This window comes from Desmodus rotundus, chromosome 12 (assembly GCF_022682495.2).
Source record: "Desmodus rotundus isolate HL8 chromosome 12, HLdesRot8A.1, whole genome shotgun sequence".
NCBI lineage: Eukaryota > Metazoa > Chordata > Mammalia > Chiroptera > Phyllostomidae > Desmodus > Desmodus rotundus.
In genome coordinates, this window is record NC_071398.1 from 75,091,179 (window position 1) to 75,104,007 (window position 12,829).

The 12,829-nt window shown below is 37.7% G+C and overlaps 1 protein-coding gene across 1 annotated transcript in view; it reads left to right on the plus strand.

Moving 5' to 3' along the window:
• Window positions 1–12,829, plus strand: part of COPA (COPI coat complex subunit alpha) — a 58,702-nt gene that overhangs the window by 32,314 nt on the left and 13,559 nt on the right. Inside the window, exons 14-17 of the mRNA XM_024574875.4 lie at window positions 3,528–3,610; window positions 4,264–4,403; window positions 4,969–5,054; window positions 5,170–5,308. Of these exons, the coding sequence (XP_024430643.1) occupies window positions 3,528–3,610; window positions 4,264–4,403; window positions 4,969–5,054; window positions 5,170–5,308 (448 nt within the window). The remainder of the gene's footprint in view (window positions 1–3,527; window positions 3,611–4,263; window positions 4,404–4,968; window positions 5,055–5,169; window positions 5,309–12,829) is intronic.

Sequence of the window (12,829 nt, forward strand, 5' to 3'; positions counted from 1 at the left end):
ATATATTTTATAATTTGGTTATTAGGAACTCCATTTTCTCTTTCAGCACAGCATGTTATCCTAGTTTGTTGTCAGCTGATATGACTTTCACCCTGGTAATTTCATTTATTTAAAAATGTGGTTCCAATCTTGCAGTGTCTCATTCTGGGACTAGGAATTTATGCTCCCCCATCCACATCCAGATCTGCTTTGCTTCCTTTTGCATGTCAAAAAGATGAGGCTGCTAACAGCCCCACATTCCACTGGGGATCCCAGGATCCAGCTGAGTCCCTGCCTACCTCTTCCATCACCACCATATCTTATTGATGTCCTTAATATTAAACTTGCTGACAGAATATTATCAGAATAGATTTGAGTCTTGCTAATGCTCTTTTCAGTGCATTTCCTCGCGTTGGTTTATAGGTCAGGTTTATTCCTCAAGTCCTCACTCTTACTAACATACTTTCATAATAGTTTAGACCACATCAACAAATTCTGAGAAATACTAGGTTGGCCAAAAAGTTCATTTGTTTTTTTCTGTAAGATGGCTCTAGTATAGCTTAGCTGTCTTTAACTTCATTTGAAACAATTTTGTTAGATTTTATTATGACAGCTGTCATATCAGCATGCATTTAAAAAAAAGACATCAGAATTGATGTATTTTTGTGTAGCCATTTTCATATTGAAGATGGAAGAAAATACACAACATTTTGCTTTATTATTTCAAGAAAGGTAAAAATGCAACTAAAACACAAAAACAGATTTGTGCAGTGTATGGAGAAGGTTGATCAAATGTGTCAAAAGTGGTTTGCGAAGTTTCATGCTGGAGGTTTTTCACTGGACAGTGCTCCACGGTTAGGTAGACCAGCTGAAGTTGATAGTGATCAAATCAAGACATTAATTGAGAACAATCAATGTTTCGCCATGTGGGAGAGAGCTGACATACTCAAAATATCCAGATCACTAAAGTTGTTGGTGAAAATGAAAAATGTATCTTTTAAACAAATGGGACCTCATCAAAATAAAAAGCTTCTGCATGGCTAAAGAAAACAGCATGAAAATAAAAACAGAACCAACCGTATAGGAAAACATATTTGCCAATGATACCTCACACAAGGGCCTGATCTCCAAAATATATAAAGAACTCACACAACTCCACTCCAGGAAGACAAACAACCCAACTAAAAAATTGCAAAGGACTTGAACAGATACTTCTCCAAGGAAGACATACAGAGGGTCCAGAGACATATGAAAAGATGCTCAGCATCACTAGCCATCAGAGAGATGCAAATTAAAACCACAATGAGGTACCATCTCACATCAGTCAGAGTGGCCAACATGAACAAATCAACAAACAAATGTTGGAGAGGATGCGGAGAAAAGGGAACCCTAGTACATTGTTGGTGGGAATGCAGACTGGTGCAGCCACTATGGAAAACAGTATGGAATTTCCTTAGAAAACTAAAAATGGAACTGCCCTTTGACCTAGCATTTCCGCTGCTGGGGTTATACCCTAAGAACCCTGAAACACCAACCCAAAAGAACCTATGCACCCCAATGTTCATAGTAGCACAATTTACAATAGCCAAGTACTAGAAGCAACCTTAAGTGCCCATCAGCAAACAAGTGGATCCAAAAACTATGGTACATTTACACAATGTAATTCTACGCAGCAGAGAGAAAGAAGGGGCTTATACCCTTTGCAACGGCATGGATGGAACTGGAGAGCATTATACTAAATGAAATAAGCCAGGCAGTGAGGGACAAATACCATATGATCTCACCTTTAACTGGAACATAATCAACAAAAGAAAAAAGCAAACAAAATACAACCAGAGACATTGAACTTAAGAGCAATCTAACAATAGCCAGGGGGGGGTGGGGAGGGGACAGTGGGGAGAGGGGTTTACCGGAGCTACTATAAAGGACACATGGACAAAATCAAGGGGGAGGGTGGAAGCAAGGACGGGAGGTGGGTTTGGCTGGGGTGGGGTGGAGGGATCGGGAAAAAATGGAGACAACTGTAATTGAATAACAGTAAAAATTAAAAAAAAAAGTATTCAAGGACCAGGTAGTCAAAACATAAGCAAAGGAATTATAGAGTCATAGCAAGCAGTTACTTAAAACATGCTATTTTTTCTGGACTTTGTAATTTTTAAATTTTTTTGGTTTATTTTATCATTTACTTCCTAATTCTATATTTGTAATTTTGTTTTGTTTTTTTTTTTCAAATGACCCCAAATTTAAAGACTACAGAGGCTTCATGAAACCTAAAAAAAAAAAAAGAAAAGAAAAATGTGTCTTTTATTTTACAGAAAAAACCATACGAACTTCTTGGCTAACCCAATATTTTGCTAGCTCTGTCACTGTTGTGGGTGCCACTGTGTCATTATTGCTGCTAATATGATTCAGTGAAGAGAGTGTTGTTTTGGCAAAAAAAGAGAAAACATATGTCTTTGGTATCCATAAATCCAAGTCTCTCCTATAAATCAGTTGAGCCATTTCTGACTGGATTTTGTGATTTTGGCCCTTCCTACCCACCCCCTTGCTTTTTTTCTCCATGTGCTTACAATGATTAGAGTTTAAAATATCTGAGTTTTGTCTCTTGCTGCTTTTATTGTCTCTTTGTTTTTGAGGGAGAAGATAATTAGTAAAGGAGTAAAGATGCATTACAATGGTAGGCAGCAGAGAGGAAGAAGAACAAAAGCATTGAATAGTGAGGTCCCCCAGCCTCTAGAAAGTGAGAGTGTTGTTTGTCTTTAAGATTTAGTTTTGTAACTAGCCTGTCACTTTTAGGAACCAGAAATGTACAAAGCAGCTGGCCAGCACATTCTGTCCAGTTTTCCCCTGATATTAATATGTAAAAGAATATTGCAGGACACCCTTTGGTGTATCTTCCTTGAAGCTTTCTAGAGAGTGGAGTGCCCATACTGAATTCTAATCAGCCAGTGAAATGTTTGGGAACTGAGGAACATTTTGTAACTTTCTTCAGGGTAATGAGAACAATTGATTGATATTTATGGAGCAACAGCTTGGTGTTAAATACTGCCCAGCATAGATTTTGGGAGTGCTCTGCCCTACCCTCCTCTATTAGGAGGTCTGCATTTACATGTTAAAAGCAGCAGAGCAGCTGCATTCTGGGGAGGGGGCTCTGTCTCTACTGCAGATTGTTGAGATAGGAGGTCCAATGACACTGACAGGCTGCTTGCAGTGTGCCACAGCTTGGCCAGCGAAGCCCTGCTCGTTAGCTTGATGGAGTGTGCTGTCTCCCAAGCTGGGCAGTCCTGCCAGTACATAGTGTTGGCTGAAATGCAGTCACTTGGCCTAGAGAAAAGAGGCTTGGCAGGGGTGGAGGTTGGAGTTTGGAGGAGACTGGTGGGAAAAAGTCACTGACAATAGCCCCCAGTTATGGCTGAATTAGTTATGAAGCAGCTGAACTGGCAAAGCCAACATGGAAGCCAGCAAGACTGGCAGCTCCATGGCACCTGACTCTGTCACCTGCCAGTTGCTCACCACATGCTCCCACCCTTTGGTTTTGTTCTTCTCAGCTCCTGAAGGGAAACGATCCTCGGGCCTCACAGCCGTTTGGGTTGCTCGAAATCGGTTTGCTGTCCTAGATCGGATGCACTCGGTAAGTTAAGACTAAAGGTGGAAACTAATTTGGGGAGTGTGGTGGCAGTGGCCTTTGTATGGCAGAATAAAGGTTTTTTTCCCCCATTACTTGTCTCTGGGCAGCTCTGGTCCTCATGTGTAGCTCTACTTCTATCCTTACCCCAATCCCCCTGTGGAAAAAGGGCCTTAAAACTGATTTGATTGGGTTACTGTGGCCCTGGGCTTAGGAACCAAGCTAAAGTCACTCTTGAAAACATAGGAGACAACATCAAATTTGAGAAAGGTAGGCTGGATGTGGAGTTGACCCTCCTCCTTATCCTACTACTTCCATTGGTGCTTAAATTGTAATAGGTCCTAAACAAGATAAATAAAGCTCTCTAAAGAAAACATTCAACAAATTTAAGCCCTGAAGCACTTTTCTCTCTCTTCATATGTTTGAGGAATTAAGACTTTAGTTGGATTTCTCAGGCTATTTCAATTTTTTAAAAAAAGAGCTATCAGGACCCTTGGAGAGAATCTTGGAGTCTTTTATACCACTGATTGACCTGGACAGGAAAATAAAAAATAAGTTCATTTATTGAAGCTAACGAGCAGTTGCTGAGGGACGTTGTCAGCTATTGTCATCTTATATACACATGCTTCTCTTAAGCCCTCCTCTAATACTCATTTCAGCTTCTGATCAAGAATCTGAAGAATGAAATCACCAAAAAAGTACAGGTGCCCAACTGCGATGAGATCTTTTATGCTGGCACAGGCAACCTCCTGCTTCGAGACGCAGAATCCATCACACTCTTTGATGTACAGCAGAAGCGGTATCATGTCAAGTGCCCCTAAGGAGACAGGCGTGTAGTGGGGGAGAGTAGACATCTTTAGTGGGAACTTTTTTCCTCCCAAGTGAGTTTGCCTCTTGGCTTGATCACTTCTTGTGCTATAATTCCAAGCCATGTTTTTCCCTCTCTGATCATTCTCCATCCTTTACATACACATAACATTATGACAGGGGGCTTACTTGTTTTTAGAGCACTAATATAAACAAAGAATGCTCTTGGGATTTAGAATATTAGGGACAGAGGGATGAAAAACAGTTTCTGTACTTAAAGGAACTTATAGTCCAATGGTGAAAACATACATACAAAAATTCCTAATAATACAGGGGAATAAGACCATGTCTTCTCATATTAACAAAGAAGTTGAGGAAAGGGAAGTGCCCAATGTGAGCCGGAATGTTTAAGTCACTGAGCTACAATGCAGAGAATATTTATTTGGTACTATTTTAAGAAATTAGGGTTCACATTAATTTGGAGATGAGAAGTTAGGTCATAATCTGGGACAAAAGAATTGGGTCTACTTATTTTTGTCTTTCTCTTCCTGTCCCAGAACTCTGGCATCTGTAAAGATTTCCAAGGTGAAATATGTTATCTGGTCAGCAGACATGTCCCATGTAGCACTACTGGCCAAACATGGTAAGTCTTCATTATATCCACCCTGATTTGGAGACCCGTCCCACCCTCCCTATCATTGCAAGTCTCCTTCACTCACCCTGTCCAGCAGAGCACTCATGCCCTTTGCCTCTTACAGCCATTGTGATCTGTAACCGCAAATTGGAGGCTCTGTGTAACATTCATGAGAACATTCGTGTCAAGAGTGGGGCCTGGGATGAAAGTGGGGTATTTATCTATACCACAAGCAACCACATCAAATATGCTGTCACCACTGGGTAAGTTAATTAACTTAAATTATCTTAAGATACAGAGTGGGAGAAGTTGGCTCCTTGAAATCACTGTTCTGTCTCAAGAGATATAACTGAACTCTTCCCTGAACTTTCTTCATGGAAAAGCTTTGTATATAGCATATATGTGCTAGATATATATATGCGCTAGGGGCATCAGAACATTCTTTCTTTAACTCTTTTAAAATTGTGAAATAAGGTACAAATATAGAAAATTATGTAGATTTTATATATATAGAATAACAAGTAGTTATGTAAACATCTGTACAAGTGTCACCCAAGTCAAGAAATGGAACAGTTCTAAAACCCCAGAAGCCCTTTGCCATGTGGTCATTATTGGTTGTGACCCCCTCCAAAAATAACATCATTCTGATTTTTTAAAAAAAGATTTTTAAATTTATTTTTAGAGGGGGGAAGGGAGGGAAAAAGAGAGGGAAAGAGACATTGATGTGTGAGAGAAACATTGATTGGTTGCCCTCACATGCCCCCAACGGGGGACTTGGCCTGCAACTCTGGCATGTACCCTGACCAGGGATCAACCATCAACAGGTAACCTTTAGGTTCACGGGACGACACCCAACCCACTGAGCTACACCAGTCAGGGCTATTGTGACTTTTATAGTAATTTTTTCCTTGCTTTTCTTTGCAATTTTACCACTCAGTGTGTGTCTTAAAATATAATTTGACTTGTTTGGTTTTGAACACCATATGAATGAAATCATACTGAATATATTATTTCATGTTTTTTTTTTTACTTTGTTCAATATTTTGTTTAAGATTCATTCATCCATGATGTGGCTCTAATTTATTTATTTTCAGTGTTGTATGATATTCTATTATATGAATATACCAGTTTATCATTTCTACTCCTAAGGGATATATGAGTGATTTCTAGTTTTGGGCTATTACGAACAATGTTCTTTTAAATATTCCTTTACAACACTAGAACACATATTTTTCAAGAGCATATGGGACATTCATCGAGATAGATCATATCCTAGGTCATAAAAATACTTCAAATTGAAAGAATAAAAAGTTAGATCTATTACTATAAATTGACAGCTATGGGAAAAACCAGCTCCCTACTTACCTCAAGAGATGTTACACCACTTAAGGATGTTGGTGTGAATACAGTGGTAAAATTAAAACTAGAAAAATTAGGACCTAAAAGAAAATAATTAAATGGCAAAAGTATACGTGTGTTCTGTGAGTCATTCAATTTTCCCAAAGTCCATCAATAGGATAGTGTTTTTACACAGTATATATATGGATTTAATAAAGTTTTATTAACATATTGATAAAAATGTAAGTATTCTTTTACATGTATTCTGGTGCAAATGCACATGCATTTCTCTTGCGTGTCTACCCAGAGCAGACACTGCTGGGTCATAAAGTATGCATGTCTTGACATTCATTAGATAATGTGAAACTGCTCTCCAAAGTGGTTGCGCTATTTAGCACACTTATCAGCATTGTATAAAAGTTTCTTCGCTTGTCACCTTGGCTCATTATTGCCTTTTTCAGACTGATTTTGTCTGTCGGGTGTGTCACAGTATCTCATTGTAATTTTACTTTGCTATTCTCTGATTCCCAATCAGATTAAGCAACTTTTCATTTGCCTATACATCAGGATTTCCTCTTCTATTAATTCTATTCAAGTCTATTCTCCTTTATTTTTGTTAATTTGTAGGAGTAGGTGTAGTCAACCTTTGAACAAGGCTGTGATTAGGGGCACCACACCCCTCCCAACCTCTACCCTATCCTTCACGAAGTTGAAATTCCTTCTTTAACTTTCAACTTTCCAAAAACTTAACCACTAATACCTTACTGTTGACCAGAAGCCTTACTGATAACATAAATAGTTGATTAACACATATTTTGTATGTTATATGTATTACATACTGTATTCTTACAATAAAGTAGATTAAAGAAAAAATATTATTAAAATCATAAGGAGGAGAAAATACCTTTACAGGATTTATTGAAAAATATCAGCGTATAAGTAGACCTGTACAGTTCAAACCCACGTTTTTCAAGGGTCAACTATATTTGAATATCAGTCATTCTTCAGGGCTATGTGTTGCAGATCTGTCATTCCATGGCATGTCTTTTGACTCTCTTTATGATACCTTTTGATGAACAGATGTTCCTAATTTTAATGTAGTTGAATCTATGAATCTTATCATTTATGGATATTGAATTTTGTATCCTGTTTAAGAAATCTTTATTGACTTCAAGATCATAAAGGCATTCTTTTATATTCCCTTGTAGAAACTTTATAGTTTTGCCTTTTATATCTAGGTCTGTCTACTTGACCTTGATTTTTGTGTATGGTTTGAGGTATAAGGGACTCATTTTCACAGTTTTCCATAAGGACACCCAGCTGTTCCATTTATTGTCATTTATTGAAATTATTGAAGACCAGCTTTTCCCTATAGTTTTGCAATACCATCTTTTTCATATATAAATCATCTTTACACAAATATAAGGAACTGTTTTCTATGGTCTGTTTGTCTATCTCTGCTCTAATTCTATACTTCAAGTACTATAAATTTATGAGCCTTCTCATCTGGTAAAGCAGGTCTTCCAATCTTTCCCACTTTGTGTGTGTATTTTTTTTTTAAGTTATTCAACTATTTTCAAATTAATTTTGCCTTAAAAAGGCAAAGTTTTCAGTAATTTTTTGCCTTGAAAATATATAAATTTTAGAATCAACTTGTGAAATTCCACACAGAAAAAAAAGCAAAAAAGAAAATCTGTGATTTTAGTAGGTATTACATTGAATCTATATTTTATTTTGGGCATAATTATTATCTTTACAATATTAAATTTTCCTCTTTTTAAAAACTAAATATTTTATTGTTGTTCTCTTACAGTTGTCCCAAATTTTCCCCCTTTGCTTTCCTCCACCCAACCCACGCCCTGCACCTGCACTCAATCGTCACCCTGTTGTCCACATCCATGAGTTAAATTTTCTAATCTGTAAACATGATATGGTAGCACTTTTTTTTTACTTAGGTCTTCTGAAACATCTTTCAGTAAAGTTTTATAATTTTCTTCATAGAGATTTTGCATTTCTTTGGTTCAATTTATTCTTAGGCACTTGATATATTTTATTTTACTGCTACTTGCAAATATATAGTATCCATTTAAAATTTTTATTGTCTAATTTTTGCTGATATTTAGAATACAATTGAATTTTTCAATTAATATTTTTAACAGATTTTATTTATTTATTTTTAGAGAGAGGGGAAGGGAAAGAGAAAGAGAGAAACATCAGTATGTGGTTGCCTCTTGTGCACCCCCCTCTGAGGACCTGGCCTGCGGCCTAGGCATGTGCCCTAACTGGGAATCGAACAGATGACCCTTTAGTTCACAGGCTGGTGCTCAATCCACTGAGCCACACCAGCCAGGGCAAATTTTTAAATTGATTTTATTATAGAGACTGTGCTAGACTTACTAATTCTAGTAATTGCTTTTTTTTCTTTAGTTCCTTACAGATAATAATAGCATCTATGAGTAATGACGATGGTAGTTTTATTTCTTGTTTTTCAGTACTTATACTTTTTTTAAAGTAATTTTTTATTTTTCACTTATAGTTGAGATACAATATTATATTACTTTCAGGTATACAACATAGTGATTACACATTTACATAACTTAAGTGATTACCCCAATAGTTTAGTACCCATCTAGTACCATATGTAGTTTTTACAATATTATTGACTATATTCCCCATGCTGTACTTTACATCCTCATGACTTGTTTTTATAACTGGCAATTTGCACATCTTAATCCTTTGCCCTTTATCACCGACCACCCCCACAACACTCCTCCCATCTGGTAACCATCAAAATGTTCTCTGTATTTATGTGTTTGTTTCTAGTTTCTTTGTTCATTTATATTATATTTTTAGATTCCACATCTAAGTGAAATCATACAGTATTTGTCTTTCTCTGACTTATTGCACTTACTATAATACCCTCTAGGTCCATCCATGATTTTGCAAATGGCAAGGTTTCACTCTTTTTTGTGGCTGAGTAACATTCTTTTGTATACAGGTACCACATCTTTTTTATCCATTCATCTACTGATGGACACTTAGGTTGCTTCCATGTCTTGGTTATTGTAAATAATGTGGCAATGAACATAGGGATGCATATGTCTTTTTGAATTAGTATTTTGAGTTTCTTTAGTTAAATACCCAGAAGTGAAATTGCTGATCCTTCTATTTTTTTAAAATTTATTTTATTGATTATGCTATTACATTTGTTCCAATTTTACCCCTTTTGTCCCCCTCCACCCAGGACCCCCCATTCCCTCTGGCCATCCTCCAATTAGTTCATGTCCATGGGTCATGCATATAAGTTCTTTTGACTACTCCATTTCCTATACTCATCTCTCTGTCTATTCTGTACCTACCAATTTGTACATATTAATCCCTGCACCTTTTCCCCTATTCTCTACCTTCCTCCTCCCAACTGGTAACCATCCAAATGATCTCCACAGCTATGATTTTGTTCTGCTAGTTTACTTAGTTTGTGTTTCAGATTCAGTTGTTGATAGTTGTGAATTTATTGCCATTTTAATGTTCATAGTTTTGATCTTCTTTCTCTTAAATAAGTCTCTTAACATTTCATATAATAATGGCTTGGTGATGATGAACTCCTTTAGCTTTACCTTATCTAGGAAGCACTTTATCTGCCCTTTGATTCTAAGTGATAGCTTTGTTGGATAGGGTAATCTAGGTTGTAGGTCCTTGGTTTTCATCAGTTTGAATACTTCTTGCCTGTCCCTTCTACCCAACAAAATTTCTTTTGAGAAATCAGTGGACAGTCTTATGGGAACTTCTTTGTAGGTAAGTCTCTGCTTCTCTGTTGCTGCTTTTAAGATTCTCTCTTATATCTTTAACCTTTGGCATTTTAATTATGATATGTCTTGGTGTGGTCCTCTTTGTGTCCAGCTTGTTTGTGACTCTCTGTGTTTCCTGGACTTTTATGTCTATTTCCTGCGCCAAATTAGGGAAGTTTTCTTTCATTATTTTTTCAAATAAGTTTTCAGTTTCTTGCTCTTCCTCTTCAGCTTCTGGCACCTCTATGATTCAAATGTTGGTACATTTGAAGTTGTCCCAGAGACTCCTTAACCTGTCCTCATTTTTTTTGGATTTATTTTCTTGTTGCTGTTCCGATTGAATTTTTTTTTTCTTCCTTATGTTCTAAATCATTGATTTGCTTCTCGATTTCATCCACTCCGCTGTTGGTTCCTATAAATTTTTCTTTATTTCACTTAGTGTAACCTTCATGTCTTTGTGGGTCTTTTTTATGCTGTTGAAGAACCCAATGTGCTCCTTGAGCATCCTAATAACCAGTGCTTTGAACTCTGCATCTTATAGATTGCTTATCTCCATTTTGTTTGGTTCTTCTTCTAGAGTTTTGTTCAGTTCTTTCATTTGGGCCATATTTCTATGTCTCCTCATTTTGGCAGCCTTCCTGTGTTTGTTTCTATGTATTAGGTAGAGCTGCTTTGACTCCCTGACTTAGTAGTGTAGCCTATTGTAGAAAAGTGCACCAGTCAGTTGGATGGGGCAGAGCCTTAGGTTCTCAACAGGGTGTGACAGCCTATGTGAACCTGGTTGACGGAGTCTCCAATATGGTATTGCTGTTCTGTGGCTGTCTGTGGGGGAGGGCTTAGAAAGGGGAGAGTGCTGCTGCCTGGCCTCTGGAGTTTTATCCTGGAGGAAGCTTTCCCCTGGCACTCACTTTGATACTAGACACTTCGGTTTTTCCTCATATGCCACTGGTACCCTTTCTGCTGCTGCCCCAGTGCTGGATACCAGAGGGAGTGAGTCTGTGAAAGTCCTAAGTCCATTGCAGGCCCTTTAAGAGGAGATATCTGAGAATCCTGCAGTGTCTTCTGTCACCCCAACCCCACTGGTATTTACAGCCAGAAGTTATGGGGACTTATCTTCCTGGCACTGGAACTCCATGCTGCGTGGTCTGGTGTGGGGCTGGGATCTATGCTCCCATGGTAACCCTGCCGATTTTTAACTACCACATGTGGGTTTGGGACCACCCATTCTGCATCTCCTCGTCTCTGCTTCTCCTGCCTGTCTAGGTGAATGTGACTTCTTTAATTTCTGGGTGTCGTACTTCCATACAGCTTTATTTTATGACAATTCACGGTGATAGTTGTTTTATAATTTAGTTGTAAGTTTTGCTGTGGTTGTGCGAGGAGATGAGCCATGTTTAACTATGCCTCCATCTTGACCGGAAGTCATTGAGTCCTTCTTTGTCTCTTGTCGCAGCCTTTGTTTTAAAATCTATTTTATCTGAATAACTATTGTTATGCCACCTTCTTTTTTTCATTTCATCTGCATAAAGTATCTTTTTCCATCCCTTTCAGTTTGTGTGTGTCTTGACCTGAAGTGGGTCTCTTGGAGGCAGCATATATAAAGGTCCTGTTTTCTTATCTATTCAGCCACCCTTATGTCTTTTGATTGGATCATTTAATCCATTTACAGTTAAAGTAACTGAGGATAGGTATTTAGTTATTGCCAGTTATAAGATAAAATTTATTTAGAAAATGACAGAGGTAGAAAAGAGGAGCCAGCTGGGCTGTGTGGGCTCAGGAAATAAGTTACAGAGACAAAAAAAGGGCCCTTCGAGCTTAGGAGAGAGTAAGGCAAAGGTAATGCACCTGGGGACAAAAAAGAGGGGGAAGAGAAAGGTACAGGTACACTCCAGAGAGAGAGAGCACACCAGGGAAAGAAGGTGGGGAGGCTCCAAAGGAGGAGAATGTACTTATTGCAATTTCATTATTCATATCTTTGATCTTTTTTCCTTATTCTTAAAGAAGTTTCTTCAACATTTCTTATAATACTGATTTGGTGGTGATGAACACCTTCAGCTTTTTCTTGGCTTGGAAGCTCTTTGTTTCTTCTTTGATTCTGATAGCTTTGCTGGGTAGAGTTTGGTTGTAGGTCCTTGCTTTTCATCACTTTCAATATTTTGTGGCAGCCCCTTCTCACCTGCAAAATGTTTCCTTTGAGAAATCAGCTGACAGTCTTATGGGCATTCCCTTGTAGGTAATTTACTGCTTTTCTTTTGCTGCTTTCAAGATTCTCTTGTTTTTAACCTTTGGCATTTTAATTATGATGTGTATTGGTGTGGGCCTCTTTTTGAGTTCATCTTGTCTGAGATTCTCTGTGCTTCTTGGACTTGTAGGTCTATTTCCTTTGCCAGGTCAGTGAAGTTTTCCATCATTATTTCTTCAAACAGGTTTTTAATCCCTTGCTCTCTGTCTTTTACTTCTGGCCCTCATATGATGTGAATATCAGTGTGCTTTATGTGGTTATGGATGTGCCTCAGGCTATCTTATATTTTTGGATTTTTTTTTTTCTGCTCTGATTTGGTGTTTCTGATTTGATTCTCTGCTTCATCTAATCTGCTGTTGATTTCCTATAATGTATTCTTCATTTTTAGTTACTGTACTCTTCTAATGTATTCTTCA